This window comes from Cygnus olor, chromosome 15, assembly GCF_009769625.2.
Source record: "Cygnus olor isolate bCygOlo1 chromosome 15, bCygOlo1.pri.v2, whole genome shotgun sequence".
Taxonomy (NCBI): Eukaryota; Metazoa; Chordata; class Aves; order Anseriformes; family Anatidae; genus Cygnus; species Cygnus olor.
The window spans coordinates 671,053-693,478 of NC_049183.1; the positions used below are offsets into that span (position 1 = coordinate 671,053).

The 22,426-nt window shown below is 43.3% G+C and overlaps 1 protein-coding gene across 1 annotated transcript in view; it reads right to left on the reverse strand.

Annotated features, from left to right (window-relative positions):
* Positions 1-10,021: 10,021 nt before the first annotated feature.
* The window catches only part of CLEC16A (C-type lectin domain containing 16A), a 97,119-nt gene continuing 84,714 nt past the window's right edge, over positions 10,022-22,426 (reverse strand). The window contains exons 24-25 of the mRNA XM_040574660.1: positions 12,755-12,824; positions 10,022-12,081 (exon numbers count right to left, since the gene is read on the reverse strand). Of these exons, the coding sequence (XP_040430594.1) occupies positions 12,072-12,081; positions 12,755-12,824 (80 nt within the window). The 3' untranslated portion in view covers positions 10,022-12,071. The remainder of the gene's footprint in view (positions 12,082-12,754; positions 12,825-22,426) is intronic.

Genomic DNA, 22,426 nt, shown 5'->3' on the forward strand with positions numbered 1-22,426 from the left:
AACAATATTTCTGATAAAGACACAAAAGTCCAACAGAAGCAAAATTTCAACATTTTACCATATAAGTCTTGATTTAGCCAGTTATCCAGAAAACAATAAAATGTATTGTCATTGTAAATGGCAATGGCCTTTCCATAGCAACCTGTAGCTCAGTTATCTTGTTTTGCAAGTACAAGGGAAAAGTGGCAAAGCAGATATAACATGGTGGTAATTAACAGCAGGTTTGCAGGTTAAAACTCCCAACCCCAGTAAATAAGGTTTGCATTTTTAATTTGAACGCTAAAGCTCTTTGCTCATTAAACTACTTTTAGAGTTAATTAAACCACTGTAACATCAATTCTTGAGTCAAACCAGGCAGTTTCTGGGTTTGGACAAGTCTAGCATTCTTTCATTTGCAGGGAAAAAAAGCAGAATCAAAAGAACTCATCCACGCAGCTGCTTTGCATCATCTCCTGGAACAAGTAGGAAGAAGCAGCCCTCTGCCCTCCCCAGATCTCTCTTATTCCAGTGACTATTGGTTGTTCAGTGGGAGCTTTCCACAGAGATAAACTGGCCTCTGGTCAGGTCCAACCTGATTTTTTTGCCAGCAATTGAACAGACTAATGCCTTTCTGCAGCCAGGTCTATCGGCCAGTCAGGCCCAGAGCCCTGGTGACATCTTAAATGTATTGAATTTAGATCTTGCTGAGAATTTTGTATATTATTCATGAGAACAGATTGATTTTTCTCTTCTGTGAGGGAATAATATAGTGTGTAACAGGGGGCTCCTCCCTTCCCCTTCTGAACTGTTGGTAAAATAATTCCTACACAAACACCGGTGCATCACTGCCAGTAGCACCGCACAGTTGTAAAAGACTGCCTCATTTTGTAGCTCCTCTCTTTACTGGTGATTCACAAAGAACTCACAGAGAGGGAAAGACTGGGTACAGAGGAAATTCATGCTTACCTTTCCTGCTTGCTGTGGCTGTTGCAGTACAGTGTAAGGTTAAGTTCTCTAGCTGCTCACTTGCTGTCCTTCAGTCACACCCAAATGTTATTATTATGCACATATTTATTGCCTCTTGTTCCAAAGCACGTTAAAATTGAGAAGAACTGAAGCATGGAGAAGTATGGCAGTAGCAGGTCCTTTCTTCCTCTCACCATATATTATGCATGTTTGGTTTTTCCTAGCTTACACCAGGCAAATCAAAAAGACTTTTACACAATTTATGTTCATGCTTTCCTCTTACAGGACGAGGTTTCCATTCTCACAAGATGCTTTAATAAAACATCATACAGGATAAGAAATACAGGCCTACGAAGTGAGAGTACTGCAGAATTGGGGTCCCTAATTTCAAAACTGAGAATGTGTGATCCTGCTGAACTATTGTTTAGCCCAGGAGATGCTCCAGCTCCAGAGATCACTTTTGGCTTTACTTGTACACATTTTAAAGACAGGGTGCTGAGTTCACCAGCTCTTCAGACAGTGCTGGGTCTGGATCTGACTCTTAGGGTGGGATTCTTGCAGAGTTCTGAATTACAGCTAATGCTGTCAGGGTAGCAGAGGTAGAGTATTTCTAGCTAGCCACAGGTAGATTCACTCCTCTGGAGCATTTGGTTCCCTCTGATCTGTTATTCATCAGCCATTTCCCAGAAGGAGGTTGTCTTCATTCAGCGAAGCCTTCTCCTCACCACTTTTGCTTCATTGTTTCACCTAAAGCTTATCTAGGCATTCTCATAATGAGGTGGTTGAAAAAAAAGATAAAGATGTGTGTTTTGACATCAAAAGAGGTCCACCTTTTTATTCCATAAGAAAAGTTTTTATTTATTTAAACCCTACGGAAAGATTTAAAATTCCATTTTCTGCCTTAGAGCTCAAGAAGAGTTCTGTTTAAGCCAGCACCCTACCATTCCTTGCAGCAGGGAAAGGCAGGGAGTCCAAGAACCTGAAAGTGAAACTCACAGCCTCGTGAGAAGTTAACTGAGTCCACAGGGCTGCAGCTCTCACGAACCAGTGAAGAGAAACAGAGGCATTTACTAGAACAGCATCACGCTGGTTTTGAAGAGCCACACATATACAAAACAGCTGCAAGGTTCACATGTCTTTCCACTCCAAAGCTGCTCAGTGGCAACAGAAAGGAACACCTTGAATCAATTGGAGGGGAAGAAAAGAAATGTTCAGTGGAAAGAAAAAGAAAAAGAAAAAGAAGAAAAAGAAAAAGAAAAAGAAAAAGAAAAAGAAAAAGAAAAAGAAAAAGAAAAAGAAAAAGAAAAAGAAAAAGAAAAAGAAAAAGAAAAAGAAAAAGAAAAACCTTAATTTTGGAAAAAGATTCTGTACTGCTATAGCCTTGCCTGGGTGCTGACAGAGAAGGGTGTTACAATTTGCAGGGACATAACTCCAGCATCGAGATCAGTTCAGCTGCACCAAAGGCACAACCCTGCCTGCACGCATCAGTTTGGTTACCAGCAGCCTGCATGAGAGGGGGGCTGTTCTGCAACCCCCGACATGGCTGCTGTTTATATCAGAGTTAAAGCAGCATAACTACAAGCATGGCAAGGGACATGATTAAGAGTGGCTTTCTGCTGGCTTAATTGGATCCAGGCTACAGCACTGAAACCACATTGCTGAAAATCCTGCCTTCTTTCTTGTCCAGTGCTGGCTTCCCACTGAGTGCCCTAATGCTGATGGCCCACCAGCTCTGACAATAACACAGCACTGCAAACCACCCCTGAGCTTGCCCTGTAGGAAGTTGCTCCACCGTCTAGGACCACACCGGATACTCAGCAGAAAGAACGGAGAACTTCATCCATTTGTTACAAAAAAAGCACTAAGCACAGTTTACCTGCACAGTGCTAAAAGCCTGGTCTGTAATCACAGAACCTGTGTTATTCTACTGGGGTGTACTCAGCCCATGCTGCTACTCCTGCATGTAAAGTTTTGCAAAATATTCCTGTGACCTGCTGTAGCATGGCCAAGGGTGCTCTGTCCTTCCAAACACCCTGGGACTGGATCTGTGGGCAGTGTGGAGCTAGAAATACTGCTGAGGCTCAGAGGGAAAGGTTTGAATGTAACTGCATGGCCCAGTCCCGCTGGCTGCATTAGCACCGAGATGAGTGTTTGCAAAATAATCGGTTTTGCACTTGAAACTGAGGCCCTGGGCTGAGCACCCTGTGCCTGCCTGCCAGCATCTTCCCTCTCTGGACTCTTCCTCATCCTCGGCAGAGCAAACCGAACCAAAGCAAAAAGCAGAAGAATACAGACTTGGCTCTGATGCTGCATGCAGTGACTCAAAAATTAGGTGTTCTGCTTTCTACTTCCCCCCAGCCTCTCCCTTTCCCCCATTCCAGGCATTTAGAAGAAATAAACATTTTGTATGATCCGAGCCTTTGTTTTGAATGGGAAGGATACTGTCATCAAACTGTCAAGGAGAGCTTGCGAGCACAGTCGTGATCACTCACCAGTGCAAATCCCACAGATCTGCTCAGCAACTTGCATATGACTTCAGACCAAGAACAGAAATCCTGTCTCTTGGTACAGGGACATTTATAATAAAAACAAAAGGAAGCTACAGCCCACTATAGTGGTGCACATACCAAGTGCTGATGAGGACTAAACCATAGCTCTGAAGGCTCCCTTTAAACTGGAAGTTGATGCAGTAACCATGAACTGAATGATAAGTTTGCATTACAGAGGCAGCAGAAAGCAGCAGCAGCTGAGACCATAGCTTAGAGAAAGCATGTGCCTAGTGTACAGGGCTGGGACGTGCTGAGAGCTTTGACCAAGATTTCATGGAAGTTGATATGAACCTCAAGCCAAGATGCTGTGGTCTTGTTGCCTGTCCCTCCCGCCCCATCCCTCTCTCATGCCAGCAGTAAAGTTCACATGGCTCTATAGTAAAAAGATTTGGCGAAGAAAGAAAAAATACATTATTTTGTGTGTGTGTGTGTGTGGTTTTTTCTTCCAGTTAGAGTTCAGGCAGATCAGCTCCCTGGACACGTTCACTACAGTCAAGGAGAAACATTACCAACACAAAGGAGATGAGGAGCAGGGCTGGGCAGAAGGGGCTGCCAGGACCCACTGCAGACCAGCTGAAGTTGATGTGGCATCATGCTGCTGTCACCTGATCCTGCTTTATTCACAGAATGGAGGTGTTAAACCTTTTTTGTCAATAAGAAAGTTCACGATGTCATTTCCTCAGTTATTTGCACCCTTCTGAAAACAACAACAACAACAAAAAGACAAATTTTGAATGTTGCCAGTCCCCAAAGGCTCAAGGCAGGTAGCATTCCCCTTATGGACTATGTCTTCAGACCCTCCAGGCTGAGGGCAGACAAGCCTTTCCTCTGTGCTGTATCAGCGAGCTCTTGATACCAAATAGACAGTGATGTGAGGGGAGAAGAATTTCTGCTATGGGAAGATGACATCTAGCCAGAGAATGTCCAAAGCTTGGAAGCCAGTTCTTAGGAAACAGGCTGTGAGACATGGAAGAGGTCAAAAAAAGCTTGTCAAACACACATCAAGAAAGCAAAAAATAAAAATGTGGTTGACAGAAAGTGGACATGTCTCGATAGGCCACTCTTGAAGGTGGAAAATGATTCCTGGCTGGCCAGCCAGGTCCTAGATCATCAGCCAAAACAAATGAAGGAGATTCCCACTTTATAAAAGCCGAGGCTGGGTGGAAATCTGCACAGTCACACCTGAAAAACCACACCTGGAAAAAGCAAGCTTCAGGCCTGCCATCCCACCAATGCAACTATGTCCTCAGTCCCAACATATTTCGAGCTTGTGACAATGTCTTCCTTGCTAAGTGTATTTCCCATCAAACACAAAACAAACAAAAAACCTGTCTGAAGAGGAACAAATGGTAAAGACAGGACAGCCTGTAATATACAGGTGAAATAGGGGGAGAAAACATCCTTCTCTACAAGGTTTTCATGCACTGAGCATCAGACTGTCAAGAACAAGATTTGGTATTCTTCACTTCCCATTTTGTTGTCTCCACGACATTATCAGCTGGAAACGGACACGCTTGATGGTTTCTGAGACCTCAGATTCCATTATTCTGCCACAGCACTTACTAATTATAAATGCTTTGCCAAATATCTGGTGTTTTCACTGGCTGAAAGCCCATGTTTAATGGGCTGATAAAGAACAAGTGCTGTCAGAGAATGGCATGTGATTGGTTACATGGGGCAACTGAAACTGTGCCCTCAGGAGGTGCCTGCCTGAGCAAACAGCATAAATGAACCTTTCCTGGGTGAGAAGCTGAATGAATGCTTCTCCAAGAAGAGATTTTCATGTTTAGCTATTCCAAATACTACTAAGACTTCTCCTTCCAAGCTGAAAATTGAACATCTATGCGTGTTGCTCTCCCAGGACTGCTCTGAACTGTCTTCAGTGGCTAGAAGACAAGCCAGCAAACAGTCCAAGTGAGTTAGGCTCCAAGATGAATCTATGTTTGGCACAAAATCTTTTTTTCCCTTTTCCAAAAAAGGGACAAAAGACAATGTGATGGTGTCCTTGAGCTTTGAGTACTTTTTGGTTTTAGAATTAAATCCTTTCTGGAAAACCATGTCAAAGTACGTTAACTAAACGAGGGGTTGAAGTGAGAGAGCAGAAGACAAAACAGCTCAAATGAGATGGTGAGCAGCAAGGTAACTTAAGAGAGCAGCTCAAGGATGTCAGTGGTATCAAAGGGTTGTTCTCTGAAATGCTTCAGCATCTGTGCTGGCTTTAGTAATTTGTTGGCTTTCTTCACTTTGCTGTTTCATTTTTCAAAAATCCTTGTGCTGGTGTAAAGGGGAAGATAGTGAATGAACTTTAGTACATCTGGCTCCTAGATTCCCTGGGCCTTCATCATCTGAACTCTCTCAACTGCTAAAAATGCCCTTTTCTCAGCTACTGTAGATTGCACAGATGTAATGGTTTTAATCTGACATAGCAGCTGAGCGGATGTTCATTCAGTAGTCTGATGGCAGGCATTTGTAGGAAGATTTCCAGAAGAACCAAATAACCTTTTTCCTTGAAATCAAACAATGTCTTGTTCCTAATAAAAATCACTTATTTCTCAAACTTTCTTCCATGAAGTCTTCACTTCTGTTGCACCAGATTCAGAAAGTTAATATTGCAGAGATGGAGTGGGGAGAAAGCAAGGCAAAAAACTATACCCCGTCCTGTCACTCAAGCTCACCAGAGGCTTCTAGGAACTGTGTGAGCGATCAGAGAACTGCAGCAGAAGCAATAGTATGGGTGTGCTCTGGAAATGAATAAACACCAGAGCTGGGTTTCTAGACACAGTCAGTTCCTGACTTTTCCTGTTGTTGATTCTGTTCCTTAGACCTTTCCAGTTATTTATCATTCATCTTACTTGCCATCTCACTCATCTTCTTTTTGTAGTGTCTTCTCAGAAATCTAGTGTTTTATTCTGTTCTGCCAGGGGTGAGAAAGGGAACAGAAGCTACCACCAGCTGGAGGTTGGTAAGTAATCTCTCTAAGGTAAGGTTATCAATCTGGGGGTTACAGACATTTTGTAGGGCTGTCCTAGTATTAGATGGAACATTATCAACCCAATTCTGTTCATGATACTAAGGTTTAATCCTTTAACCTGTGCCAAGTATCACCACATCAGCATGCAGCATCATATAAATGTGGAAGTAACTTCTGTGAAGTCCATTTAATATAATCAGCCAAAGTGAGCACCAACATAACTCATCCAGGCTAGCTAATAAAAAAAAGTCTCCATCTACTTTGTTTGGAATTGAAACACCACTTTGAAAAGGAACAAATATATGTTATAATACACTTTCAAAAATGGTTTAACAAAAAGTGCAACTACAAACTAAAATAACTTTGCTATGGCATACCTATTGCAGTGGTGAATATGCTAGAGCATGGTGCAGAGGGGCTCACCCACCTGCTGTGCCTGTGTTTTGAGCCACTAGCATCAGCAGGAAGCTGAAGGGTGGGTGATCAGAATAACTTGTAGTAGTGGAGCCAACTCTAGGTTCAAACTCAGGTAACACTTCAAAGTCTGTTTAACACTGACTTCAGTAAAATCACTGAAGTGACAGAGTAGTTTCACTTTTCATTCTCCGGGCTCAGCTGTCATGCTCACTGCCTGGGAGGAGCTCAGTTTCTATTTCCCAGCAAGAGCCTCTTCGCCCTTAGGTTTCCTGCACTCCATCAAAGATTGTTTCCAGACTGAAGGATTCTTAAACATTTCCACAAACAGTCCCCAGCTCCTCCAGAAAAGCAAAGACAGGACATAAAACTGTTAGAGAGCATCCAAAGGAGGGCAACAAAGCTGTGGAAGGGCCTGGAGGGCAAGGTGTGTAAGGAGCAGCTGAGGTCCCTGGGTTTGTTCAGCCCTGAGCAGAGCAGGCTGAGGGGAGGCCTCATGGCAGCCTGCAGCTCCCTCACGAGGGGAGCGCAGAGGGGCAGGTGCTGAGTTCTGCTCTCTGGGGACAGCGACAGAGCCCGAGGGAACGGCATGGAGCTGGGACAGGGGAGGTGTTAGGGAAAAGTTCTTTACCAAGAGGGTGGCCAGGCACTGGGACAGGCTCCCCAGGGCAGTGGGCATGGCACCGAGCCTGTCGGAGGTCAAGAAGCATTTGGACACCACTCTCAGACACACGGTCTGATTTTGGGGTGGTGATGAGAGATGAGGAAAAGGCTGAGGTGCTTAATGTCTTCTTTGCCTCAGCCTTTAGCGGCAAGACCAGTTGTTCTCTGGATACCCAGTACCCTGAGCTGGTGGAAGGGGATGGGGAGCAGATTGTGGCCCTCACAATCCACGAGGAAATGGTTGGTGACCTGCTACAGCACTTGGATATATGCAAGTCGATGGGGCTGGATAGGATCCACTCGAGGCTACTGAGAGAACTGGTGGAGGAGCTGGCCAAGCCGCTTTCCATCATTTATCAGCAGTCCTGGCTATCAGGGGAGGTCCCAGTCAACTGGCAGCTAGCAAATGTGACGCTCATCTACAAGAGGGGCCGGAAGGTCGACCCGGGAAACTATAGGCCTGTTAGTTTGACCTCAGTGCCAGGGAAGCTCATGGAGCAGATTATCTTGAGTGTCATCACGCGGCACTTGCAGGGCAAGCGTGCGATCAGGCCCAGTCAGCATGGGTTTATGAAAGGCAGGTCCTGTCTGATGAACCTGATCTCCTTCTATGATAAAGTGACGCACTTAGTGGATGAGGGAAAGGCTGTGGATGTGGTCTACCTTGACTTCAGTATGGCTTTTGACACCGTTTCCCACAGCATTCTCCTCGAGAAACTGGCTGCTCATGGCTTGGACTGGTGTATGCTTCGTTGGGTTAGAAACTGGCTGCTGGGTAGCCGGGCCCAAAGAGTTGTGGTGAATGGAGTTAAATCCAGTTGGAGGCTGGTCACTAGTGGAGTCCCCCAGGGCTCAGTACTGGGGCTAGTTCTCTTTAATATCTTTATCGATGATCTGGATGAGGGGATTGAGTGCACCCTCAGTAAGTTTGCAGACGACACCAAGTTAGGTGCGTGTGTCGATCTGCTCGAGGGTAGGAAGGCTCTGCAGGAGGATCTGGATAGGCTGGACCGATGGGCTGAGGCCAACTGTATGAGGTTCAACAAGGCCAAGTGCCGGGTCCCGCACCTGGGCCACAACAACCCCAAGCAGAGCTACAGGCTGGGAGATGGGTGGTTGGAAAGCTGCCTGGCAGAGAAGGACCTGGGAGTACTGGTTGATAGTCGGCTGAATATGAGCCAGCAGTGTGCTCAGGTGGCCAAGAAGGCCAACAGCATCCTGGCTTGCATAAGAAGCAGTGTGGCCAGCAGGGCTAGGGAAGTGATTGTCCCCCTGTGCTCAGCTCTGGTGAGGCCGCACCTCGAGTACTGTGTTCAGTTTTGGGCCCCTCGCTACAAGAAGGACATGGAGGTGCTCGAGCGAGTCCAGAGAAGGGCAACGAAGCTGGTGAGGGGTCTGGAGAACAAGTCTTACGAGGAGCGGCTGAGGGAGCTGGGATTGTTCAGCCTGGAGAAGAGGAGGCTCAGGGGCGACCTTATCGCTCTCTACAGGTACCTTAAAGGAGTCTGTAGCAAGGTGGGGGTTGGTCTATTCTCCCACGTGCCTGGTGACAGGATGAGGGGGAATGGGCAAAAGTTGCGCCAGGGGAGGTTTAGGTTGGATATTAGGAAGAACTTATTTACCAAAAGGGTTGTTAGGCATTGGAATAGGCTGCCCAGGGAAGTGGTTGAGTCACCATCCCTGGAGGTCTTTAAAAGACGTTTAGATGTAGAGCTTAGTGATATGGTTTAGTGGAGGACTTGTTAGTGTTAGGTCAGAGGTTGGACTCGGTGATCTTAGAGGTCTCTTCCAACCTAGATGATTCTGTGATTCCGTGAGCCAGGGGTTGATCCTGTGGGTCTCTTCCATCTCAGGGTATTCTATGATCTGCATCTATTCTTGTTTACAGTGGACAAGTTGCTGCAAGGGTATTCCTTCACAGCAGTTATTCAGACCAACAAGTCAGTTTTAAATGTTTAAACACACATTCTGCGCTTTTCTTAAACAGTGTAAAGCGCACAATTTGTGATGGGAAACCACAGACTTTCATGACATAAGCACTGTGTCCAAAGGTCACTGGCAGGGAACGCATAAAACAGACTTTATTTTTGCCCCACCAACTGTATCTAGGCTACTTCAGAATGCAAAAGTCCTGGTATTTTAGTACTGGACACTATGTATTTAAGCTAAATTTGCATCTTTTTTTCTTTTTTCCCCTCACTGACGGACTAAGCCTGACAAAAATGCTACCAACGATTCCACACAAGCTACTTCCTTTCCTTTTTTTTTTTTCCCTGATGTTTTACTTTTCTGCACTTTCAAATCCGTCTCATGTCCACCAGAACTGGTTGTAACACAACCACATGAAGAGTTGCATCAGTATGTATGAGGTTGTAGAAAACTGTAAGGTAAAGGCAGGAGCAAATGACTTCTCAAATTTATTTATTTATTTTAACAAGGAAAAACATATGAAGCTACACACTCCTGATTGCACTTTAAATTTAAGCTTCTGCCTGACTAACTTGACATTAAATATCCATCTCTGGAACACAAACAGCGGGACAGTCACCCATAGGAGGAACTTGCAGTTTGTTCCACTGATGGACAAAAAAAGGATGATTAGATACTTTTTCCGTTAAAAAATGGTTTGGGATTTCTTAACCGATTTATCTTGGCAGGACAAGTAGTCTGTAGTGGGTATACTGTCTTTACTTTAAAAAAACACTTTTTTCTTTTCCTCATTTCCACAGAAAATCACATGAAGGATAAAAAAAAACCTTTTGCCTTTTTATCTAAGAAATGGCTATGGCCTAAACCAATAAGTGAGCTTAAAATTAGTGCTTCTAATGTGACCACTGAGGCATTTCAGACTTAATTACATCTGAAGCAGACTTAACCACCCATTTCTATCCAGTTTCACACAAACGATAATAGCCCTTCTAGCCGCACGGCAACACTACAGTTAACCACATCCTAGAGGAGCTGGAAAAGAAAAAAAGGCAGGGGGGAAAAAAAAAAAACAAAAAACACCAGACTCTAGAGTTATCTGTCCAGGCTCCCTGATCGCTCTGGCAGCTCGCCCTGCTGCAATAAGGATGAGAACCATTCCTCTGGGGTCAGTGCTGCCCTGCACCAGATACCTGAAGCAGGTAGTACTCCCCTTCCTCACGCAGCTTCCCACTTCAGCTCTTTTTGGCTTACATGTAACAGAAGTCGGAGATGCGAAGAGAACATTCCTGAGGCTGTATGTACACATGTGCTTAGGATAACCCTTATTAGTCTTCTACTTAAACAGTATTTTTACTTTAAAAATCTGTGCAGATTTTACTGCGAGGACCAAAAAACCACACTACCCCAAGGCAAAAATGGTGTTGTTAAAGTTAGTGCACTGCTATAAACGAAAACGACTGACACCTATTAATGAGAAGTATAAATGAGAAGTATAAATAAAGTTAGTGTCCCCACAGAAATCTCACCCCTGGACCTCCTGTTAGAGGCCAGCCACAGCAACGTGGAAGTATTTCTGTGGTGTGGCTGCACCACTCCAGGGATGCTGCTCTGGGACAGGGAACAAATCCTGTTCCTGCCTCCATCAGTTTCATCTTTCTTTGAGTGCATCAGTGAATGAGAGAGAGAAAAAATACTTTTTACACACTTAGATCCTGTAATCAGCAGGGCTATAAGCAGACTTACTCGTTAGCCAAATAGCCAAGATACTCTGCAGACTCAAAGCCTTTGTGGTAGGAGAAAATTCCAGGACTTTCTTTGCGTGGTAGGTGGTACAATTCAGGATGCCCTTGCCTTGCTACTCAGCACTAAGATACTCTCACACAGGCAGATAATTACCTCTCATTTTACAAATGATCTCCACTGCATAACGTTCAAAGCGCACAACTCCCAACCACCTTCCCACTAGTATGTCTTCCAGACCGGCTCTGGCAGCAGCATGGAGCGACGAGCCGCCCTGTTTGCTCCAGGATTGCAGAAAGTTCACTAAAAGCCACATATTTATTTTCTGCCTTGTAGATACTGCTTTTTTGTTTGTTTGTTTTTCTTGGATTAAGCAGGCTGAATTACAGATTTCCAATCTGATCTGTTTCTTCACTGCCTGCTTTAACATAAAGAACAGGACTTCACAGTGGATGCTGAGCTGAGGAACCATCCTCTTAGGTCTCTGGCACTGGAGGAAAGAAACTGGCAAAATATGGTGCAGCTGTTCCTTCTTGCCTGCCAGGTAAGAGTTGCTAGAGATCTTGGTTCACTAAACAAGTGATTAGTGGATTTACCACCTAAAAATAAAACCAAAATATCCTGCAGGAACATGTTGCTGTGCAGACGGATCTGAAATTGCTCCAAAACGAAGCCTGTGCACGCTGAACTGAACACACCCACAGGGCTGGAGCTCTCACCCAGTCGCAGGGTGTCGGAGCAAAGGGTTGCAGGTTTACAAGGTGGATGCAGCTGCAGAGCTAACCCCCGGTGCAAGTTATCTTTACAAAGGCCCAGCTCAGAGTTGTAGGAGCATGTCCCAGCCTTCTGGTTTCAGGCTTTTATTTAATGCTAAAATTAGAGGAAAAAAACAAACAAAACAAAACAACAACAACAACAACAAACTCAACACACAACACTCAGTAACTGACCTAACTACTCCAGCCTGAGCTGAATCTCCAACACCAATGGAGGCAGCATGTTTTGTTTGTACTGCAATATCTGAAAATTGCCTATTTGGAGAACAAACCCTATTTTAATTCTCAGGGTTGAGAAATCCCGTGGTTTTCATTTCTATTGTTTCCTTAATCTACAAGTAATTAAGAGAAACGACTGCTCCATGTAAATGACAATAGTAAGTGCCAACACTGACATGCCCTTGGCAGAAACAAATTGTCTGTATGTCTGCTTCTCAATTTCCTGCCCCCCTACAAGGTTCTCTTTGGAGAGTAGGTAGAGCCTACTGAACTCTGAAAGACACATGCCTCTGCTCTGGCTGGATAGAAGAATTAACTTCTTACAAGATATCCAGCAGTGTTTTTGTGCTAAGGAAGGTTTGCATGTAAATTTGCTCAATACACTTTGAATGAAATACTGCCTCATTAAAATAAATAAAATATCCATTTCTCCATTTCTTCCATCAAGGAGCTTGAAATAACAGATTTTGTTCATCCAGTGCCCCCTAAAATTTGTTGATTTAGATACTTCATGTGCAACCAAACCATGAGTTGTGTCTGAAACTCACCTACAGCGCCCTTCAGGCACAGCAGCTCTCTCTGGGGGTAACGCACTGCCTGGCATTATCAGCACGTAGCCTGAGCAGGAAAGAAAAGAGAAACAATCCTAAAGGTATGAATGCTTCTCAGCTACTGCTCCCATGAGGCTCTGCAGAAGAGTAGCTGAGCTGATTAGGGATCGTTAGGGATGAGCTGATCATTTTGGGTCAACATTAATATTTTTCTGAATTTTGCCAATTACAGAGGAGATTTCTGGGGACAGGTAGCTGCTTTTTAATCAACTCTTTTTGACAGCTGAAGTAACATTCCAGACCATCCTCATCCAGGCCATCTGAGCAGTCAATCTCAGTTTGTCCTATTGCTTTTGTCAAAATATTCATTTACTCATCAAAACTTGCTATTCTAAGCAATAGTACTACCTGGAAAAGCTTCCTCTTATCCAATAGAGACTCATCAGGTATTATATATAATCTCTCTTACCACTGGAAACATGATACATTCATCAGTAAAGGATTTGTTTTGGGTTCAGTTCTTGACTCTTCCGCAGACATTGCGTACAATTTTGAGCAATCAGCATGTGATTTCCCCATCTTTAATACAGAAACGATGACAGCGGACTCCCTGCTGCAGGCCACCACTGCAGACTGTAAGCTCTTTGTAACAGGGATTGCCTCTTAGTTCATGTCTGTGCAGCACCTAGCGTAGCACCAGTTCAGCTTCAGGGTGAGATGCAGTGGTAGGAAATGAGAATTTCTTGAATCAGCTTCTAGTCATCCAGCTCAGACTCAGTAAGGAATTAAGAAAGTACACAGCATTAAGTGTTTCAGGGCTTGAATTACATATGAATAAGGTCTGTCCAGAAATTACAGCTTCCAGAATTAATGGAACATTAGCAACCAGATGAAGAAATCCTGCCTACACACAGGGGTGCAAGCTAGCAGCAGGCTATGGCGACTTGTTTGGTTTCTTGAAAGTACTAAAATCAACCAAGTAACATCCCTCAGTTATATGCGCTTCATTCACTCAGGATAGTGTTAAAATTATTATTCTAAGCAATGCATAAGAAGTGAGTCTTGTTTAAGTCTCATTGCCAGTAGTGCCTTACAGGACCTGGTCTGATGGCTGTTCCTGTTTCCTTCATTCGGGAATATCTGAAAACAACTCCACAAGGAATTCTCTATTTCCTTCTGAATCTAGACTTTCTCATCCCATTGCAGTTGTTCCCAGCATTTTACTGAGCAATCTTTTTCTAAAGGACAAGGCTCTATGTGAAAAATTGTACAGCAACCAAGCTATCCACAAGCTTTGACAGCTATTCAGAGCAGACTGTCCAACTGGGGTTGTTCAGAGTTACTCCTACAAGCAGCTGGATCTTGTATTTGAACTGTGTTGTGAGTACTTACGCTCAAGCTCGGGGGATGCATGGGTGCTGTATTTTCAGTACTATTACTGATCAGGCTCAAGCAGTTGAATATCTCTTTGCGCTTACCAGTCCACACTTTCCTCTTTAGCCCTATTAGAGGGAAGTTTATCACATCCCCAGCTCAGAGACAGCAAAAGGGAGTGGCTGAGAGCTGCTCAGCTACACCAAGCCTGCCACATTATTTCAAAACACCTTTCCAGGCAGTTTCAGCCCAGACATTGTCTGCTACAGAGGCAGATGAAGAATGTTTACATGTTCCTTTCTATGACTCCCTTTTTGTACTGTAACATCTTCAGCTGTGCCATTTTACAATTTCTTTGCAAAACAGTTGTGTGACTAATGCATGAGGTTTTAGCAGAGACTGCCTATGCAACATGCTGCTATGCTTGAATTTATCGACGCAAATTTTTCACAGTATCTTGTTGTTACTAAGAATTCCTTTTTATTTCTGAAATTTCATATTTCTTTCAGCCTATCTACAAACACTCTTAGAAACCACTGTTAGCATTTTAAGCCTGACTTATGCAGTTGGTTTGACTTCTTAGAAGATAAATAATTTCCTTACTATCATTACTATGAAGCAGAAAGGATCAAAAAGATTCTAGGAATAATGGTTATGAAAAAAAGAAAAAAGTTAAAACGAAGCCAGGCTTCTTTTCAAACTTCAAAATTGTTATCACAAATGAATCAGATTGAGCAATATTGAACCGTTGGAAATTATCACCAAAACTTCAGTCAAACACTGTAGGAAGATTTTTTTCCCCTGACATTTTGAAGTTGTTCAGATGATTCAGAGCTGTGGCACAAATGAAGAAACACAAGTTTTATTGTGGTGACTTGAAAGTTACATCATTCACCGGGAACTAAATTACCTGCTGCATGTGCCATGACTGGAATGGTAATGTATTAGCATTCCTTTTGTGACAAAAAAAAAATCTGCAGAGATTAACGCTTAGCATCAACGTCAAAGCACTTTGCAAACACAAACTAAAATCCATGATTGCCCTGTTCACACTTAAGTTTTATGTCAATGTATTTGTAAAAACTGAACTAAGGAGACGACAGGCTGAGTGACCTATCCAAAGCCCTGTTTAGCTAAAGCAAAGGTGAAGCCTGCTGAAGCCAGGATAACACATACACCATGCACTTCGAGAGAAAATCTAAATGCAGCTATAGAAAGTCAGCTCTGATTTCCTACAGCAGTTCTGATTTTCTTCTCTGAAACAATGAAAAAAACCAGAGGAAGCCTAGCTCCAAGCCTGTGGTTCAAAGACATCTGTGGTTTTAGAGAATTCAACAAGTTTCCCTACTCCACAAAACATCTAATACAAGGATTTGTTCACAAAGAAGCTTGCTAGACCTATTTTTACCAAATTTTAGCCAAGCAAGACTATTTCCCTTCAAATCATTTTGGCAGCTATGTAAGAATTACAAGTTATCTAGCAGACAGTGGTTGCAAACAACGCTTTCACAGGAAAAGCCTTAAAGCTGATAAACTGTGATAAGCAAATTCGAGTGAACTGCACGATGGAGAAGCAGTAAAGCAAAACTACTCAAGTTGTTCCCAGGAACTCTGGAATTAAGTTACACCCTCTCACATCAACAACTGAGTTTGCATAGGATAATATGCACATGGTGTGGAAAGAGTATGACTTAAGTGCAAGTATGGCTGTGGGCAGCTAAATCTGATTTTCTTACAGATGACTTTTTTTTTTTTTATAGTGTCCATGGAATAACTGATATCCTGAATAGCAGTCAAGGTATACACGTAAAATGCAATATACTGATGTTTTTCTCTTCAACTGCCTTGTCAAATTATTTTGGTTCTTTGTATAACTTAGAAGTCTTTTCTTTGAAAGCTTTACATCTTTACCTTTAATACCAGAAGCAAGACTGACATAGAGCTAAACAAAAGGTTTCAACATTCTTACTGGAGAGAAGCCAAAATTAAATAGCAAAGTCTGTGACCATTCAGACAAAGCAAAGGGAATTTGTTTTGAGCTTATGGCATGCTATTATAAAAAATGCACAGACTGGAGGAAAGGGTTCTGCCTGAGAGATGCCGTCAGTTCTGAATATTCAGAAGGTAGAAGCATGTGAGCATTGTTACGTGGCTTTCTCATTAAAAATTCTGAAGTGAAGGAAACAATCCAGTAGTTCCCAGCTTTTCTCTTAAAATATACACTTTTTGAACTCTCATCTGCTAGAAATGCATATAAAATCTTCTGAGTTGGTTATGCACAAAATAAGACCCCCAAAACACTAACTTCAATATTTTTTAGCTTTTTTTTTCTTTTTTTTTTTTTTAACCAAAATTATCCATCAAGTATTCAACATTTTTGGTGTAAATTCTTGAGTCATCCCAAAACAATTAAGGGGCTCTTAACATGTATCACTGTCACCAATGAACGCTTAAGAGTCATTTATGTTTTAGGCAAAGTATCTCCACTTTGCCGTCTTTAGGAAAAGTGCAGTCTGGAGATGGTCAGAGCTGCCAGGAGGCAGGAACAGAACAACCACAGAGGTCAGCTTCTTGGGGCAACACTTGCCTCTTTACGCCTTTGTCTTGCGAGCACTGAGTGAGACTCTCATCTCTCACGTTACCCCCATCTAAAAATTCCCATTTTGCTTGCTGGGACCTTTTTGAGAAACAAGAATAAAGGTAGGAAAAGGCGGAGGTCATTTCACACTTGGCAACATCTTGTTTTCCATGCCCAGCTTCTAACTAAGAGAGATAGAAGCAAGCTGGTTGTCCTGCCTTTAGCCAACCCTCTGACCTCAGGTGTTCTCATCCTTACCAACAGTCGGCCACAACAACCTCATGCAGCACTACAGGCTTGGGGCAGAGAGGCTGGAAAGCTGTGCAGAGGAAAAGGATCTCAGGGTGCTGATTGATGCTCACCTGAACATGAGCCAGCAGTGTGCCCAGGTGGCCAAGAAGGCCAGCAGCATCCTGGCATGTATCAAGAATAGTGTAGCCAGCAGGACCAGGGAGGTGATCATCCCCCTGTGCTCTGCTCTGGTGAGGCTGCACCTCAAGTGCTGTGTTCAGTTTTGGGCCCTTCACTACAAGAAGGACATCGAGGCCCTGGAACATGTCCAGAGAAGGGCTATGAAGCTGGTGAAGGGCCTGGAGCACAAGTCCTGTGAGGAGCAGCTGAGGGAACTGGGGATGTTTAGCCTGGAGAAGAGGAGGCTCAGGGGAGACCTTATTGCTCTCTACAGCTACCTGAAAGGGAGGTGTGGGGAGCTGGGGGTCGGCCTCTTCTTGCAGGTAACTAGCGATAGGACTAGAAGGAATGGCCTCAAGTTGTGCCAGGGGAGGTTCAGGCTGGATGAGGAGACATTTCTCCTCAGAAAGAGCAGTCAGGCATTGGGGTGGGTTGCCCAGAGAAGTGTTGGCATCACAGTCCCTGGGGGTGTTCAAGGAAAGGTTGGACATCGTGCTTAGGGACATGGTTCAGTGGGTGACATTGGTAGTAGGGGGACGGTTGGACCAGAGGATCTTGAAGGTCTCCTCTAACCTTAATGATTCTATTCTATTCTACTGGGGAGGAACGTGTTAAGTGAACAATTAGAAAGTAAATCTCACATTTGAAGAAAACCACACCGTATCAGATTGATTTCATTTAACTTTAGACTATCAGACTGAAATCACAAGGTGTGCATGGGAAGTACACCCAAATCATAACATGTCCCACATGGTATTCATGTAGATTAGCAGATGCAACAAATTGATAACAAATTCCAGAAATTGTTAGATGATTACTGGCCAAATAGATCTTTTTACAATGCTTTGCTTTCAGTTATTTTTCTTTTGTTCAATCTACACGTAGGTATCAATAGATAAAAATGAATTAAAACTAAAATCTAGCTATTGTACTACTTAAAAATCCCTCCCCTGAATAAGGCATTCAAGTTCATTTTAAACTACGTGTGATTGCTTTGATGCTTTGTAAACTCTGACAAGGGCCAGAGACCAAGCTGCAGAGCGCTGCAGCAGCACCGGGCCCTGCTGGAGCCCCTGCTCACCCACCTAACCCTCCTTTCCACTCCACCTGAGCAGAGAGAGCTGCTGACTGAAACAGCTGCTTGGTTTTCAGAAGAACTCCACTGGTTTTCTGAAGTGATTGATATCATCAAGAACCTTGAGGCTCTCCAGCACTCTTCTCTGTGAAGACCTGGGCAGGTTAGGGAAGGACAGCAGCTGCTTTATCTGATCCTAAGCCTCCCCTTAGGGCTAGAAACCAAATCTGAAACATTCTGGTGGCAGATCCATACAATTTTGAATCTGTTTTTTAGTCTTTTCATTGATGTTTTCGCTCTTACTCATTCCCAACCTCCACTCACCAGAACAACCACTTGTTTGACTTCTCCTGTCTCACAATGGCTGCAGACACAAAGCCACAGCTAACCTGCCCCACCAGCCAGCATGCCGGCCATGGGCACCTGAACAACAGCTACCTACACTGGTGTTGCTGCTCCAGTAGTCCCCAGAAAAAGAGGAGAAAGACCTTCAATAGAAACCAATAGAAAAAGAAAAACACCAAACCATTTTATGTGCTGAACCAGCAGAGAGTCACAACACTGCTAGACTCTAACAGACCAGAGACAGAAGCAGCACTGCAAAGAAAAAGTCCTCTAAGAAATAATCACAGGGAATTTTCTGTTCAAGGATCAACTGCATTAGTGATTTATTTATTTATTTTTACAACCCTTGAGCAAAAAAACACGCACGTGCTTCATAGATGTTTCCAAAAATTGTCAAAGTTCTCACCCTAACCACAATTCCCCAATTAGTATCCATCAGTAAGGGGTATCTACTACTAAGACAGATGCTACCCTCCGAACAAGGATATATTCCTTACCACCTCCAGCTTGTGGCAGAGGGATTAGGATATTTATTCACTTTTAGCAACCCTAAATTTAGTATTTACCTTCAGGATATTATCTTAAATGAAGAAAAACTATACAAACCCAGTCCATTTACTAGGGCCCTGAAAAGAGTGGAAAATTTAGTGTCATTTCCATGTATTAAAAAACAAAAATACCTTACTCTTACAGAATGAAGTATGTTGGCCTAAAAAAGTAGCTCTTCCTGAACTGCATGATTTAAAATTGTGACAGAAAGTCCCTGCTATGGTTTATGTGAGAAACTTTTAAATAGAAATGAAACAAGAATATTCTTTTTTTTTTTTTTTTTTTTTAACCAGCCTTCATGAAAGGATTTCCCTCTTGGGTTTTAAAGCCTTAAACAAAAATTAAGCTTTCTTTCCAAAACCTAAAAAACCTATGCAAAAGCAAGGAGGATGAGGACAATAGGAAATTTAAGGAATCCCCTTAAAAAAGTTATATGAGATGAGCTTAAAGAGGCTGATATAGAAGTCTCCATTATTTCCACTTTGACCATTTCCACAGAATTCTCCATTATTTCCACTTTGACCTCAGAGAAGACTTTCCCTCTGCTTCCTGGCCTGTGAGCTATTATGGGAAGGTCAGCTATTGAAACTGAAACACTGAATGCTAGCCACCGAAACACCACCGAATGTATTCACTGTCACATAAGTCAAAAAGCAAATCTGATCTCCATAATTCACCGCTCCTACCCGCTACTCAGCCTGTCCAACTCATGCTGTCTCCCTGCTGAGGAATTCACCTCCAAAGCTGGTTGTTTGGTACATGCTGCTAACTAGAATTTCCCATGCAGGTTATTACTCATCTCAGCCCGATGTGTGACAAAAACTGCAAGAGGAGTGACAAAGCTTGCAAGAGGAACTCTGTTTTACTGAGTGTGTAAAACCTGTTGCAGTGAAAACCGCATACAGTTGCACTCCTCCTACACCTGGCCTACAACAAGATGCAAAATAGTCAAAGGAGCACTAACTAAGATATGCAGTCTTGCCAGTTCTTGTGATTTTTCTTATGAGTCTTTTAATTATGAAAACTTTCTTAAAATCTGGTGGTAGTTGCACGCTCACCTGCAAGCAACTCATCTCTGAACTATCAGAATTTGACAAATACCTGTTACCACCCAATGAGATAATTTTGGCTTCTTCCTTCCCCTGCTCAGCAACATGCAATTTTGTATATCTCATCTAATAGCCTTAATTAGTAAATTAACAATATTATAGTCTTATCTAATTAGTAGTCTAGCAGGATGCGTCAGCAGTAGAGCCTGTGGGTACGTGCAAGCGTGTTATATACACACGAGCAACAGCCACGAGCAAGTCCTGGTTACTGCATGGTCTGCTGGCTTCTTTACTGCTTTTGTTCGAGAGAGGGCACAGGGAAGTGATTTCCCTCAATGTCAGGGGCTGGGCAGGGTTTTGCTATTCAGGCCAGGAGAGATGTGTGCATATGCATAATTATCATTACACCCAGGATTTCTTAGGAAAAGTGCCTACTTCTGTCCGCTGTAGGCCCTGCCCATCTTTGCTGCCTTCAAGTTCTTCTCTCCGAGACATCAGTTGGCTTTCTGCCTCTCCCCCTCAGCAGCTCCTTTTTCTCCTTCTGGCAACTCTGGCTGTTGAGGCAAAATAAGCTCTGACCACCTCCAGCGATGAGCAGTGGCCAGCTGCCTCCCTGACTCACTCGACCTTCACCACGCAGTTCCAATATGCAGCTGGAACCGAGGAGCAAGCTGGCACAGCTGTGGCACCCACCACTCCATAACCCCCTCTGGTGACTGCCACCAGATCCCCATGCCACTTCCCAGCCCTTTAGGAGCAGGGCAAAGTCAACCTATTCAAAGTGCTACTGCAACAAATCCAGCTGTCTGAGGAGAGCCTGGGGGGAGGCTGCTGATAGGACATTCCCTCAGGTAGCTCCGGTTTCAGTTAACTTCTTGATTTGGTGATTTGGTTTGTTCCATTACTTCACCTTCACATAGCAGTCTCCCCAAGGCAGTCATGCTTACAAGCCCATTTAAGTCATTGACAACAGCAATATCATTGAAGTGAAGAGCAAAATGTTTCCAGGGAGTGAGTGACCCATTTTGGAAGAGCACATTTCATAGCGGCAGAGGTAGGAAGCCTTGGGAAACACGCTGCTATTAACAACCATATTAAAATAAACCTCTCTGAATTTTGTAACAGTTGATTTAATAAGTTTTTTGGCAAGAGGCTGGAATACATTATCATTCCTTGCTCCTGTGCCAATTGCATTAACTCCTACACCCAGCTTTCCTCAGACAATTGGGTCACTACAACCGCCCTTAGTACCCACTTCATGTAAGTTTTCAGCATAACTTCAAGTTTTAGACAGTTTTCTAAAACAGCTTCTCAGCAACGTAAAACTGCTTAAAATAAATGATCCAAAAACGAGTGCAAATTTACACAAAGTTGTCTTCATCCAATTAACCTAAAGTCAAAATTTATTTCTGCAGTAAAGTAGTATCTTTCCATCCTGCATCACAATGTTTATTGCACACTGAAGCTGAGAAAAAATGATGTGCAACTAGGAAACAGATCCTGAGCATTCATCTGTCCTGATCACTCATCCGGACAGGCTAAATAAAATTAAACTGTGGCACGTGTGAAATATAAACCCTTATTTGGGGGCAAGATAGTGAGGATGGAATGATGAGATCAGTGTTTTCTGTTCCACAAGCTCAACATTACCCAACTTTGTAGAACAAATCTCCGAGGACAGGCAAAAGCTTTCATCATATTTTAAAAAAATCTCAATCTTAAGCCTGAATAATAAGGCACTTGGCAATCTAAAGATTTCACCTCCAAAAATCAATTTTAGAGAACTGTCAGCCAAAGCACTCATTATTTCAGTATCTAGACATTTGCAGATAATCCTTGCACTAAAACCAGACAACTGAACGCTGTCCAGGCAGGCTGAGTTAGCTGCTCCCCATCAACTTAGCTGCCCTGACTCTGTGTGAACATTTGCCTGAAAAAAAAAAATCATTTAATTTTGCCAGGGAAGAGTTGTAAACTCCCAGTGTTGCAACTCCCACCATCTTTCCTTATTCGAGAGAAAAAACATCAGCTTAAAATTCAACAGCCTTTTCAGGGAGTACTCACACAAATCATGAGCTTGCATTCCCAGTCCACATTCAAAAAGATCTTTATAAAGTGCCGAACAGCTTTTGCCTACCCACAAGCTTTAAAGCTCTAACACAGGTTAGGGAGCCGATTCTTCCGCCCCAAAGAGCCAGCATGCAATGCCACTGAACTCTTGCTTCAATATGGAAACATTGACCAGCAGTTTAAGTGTCAAATAACAAAGGCATCAACCTCCAAATGCT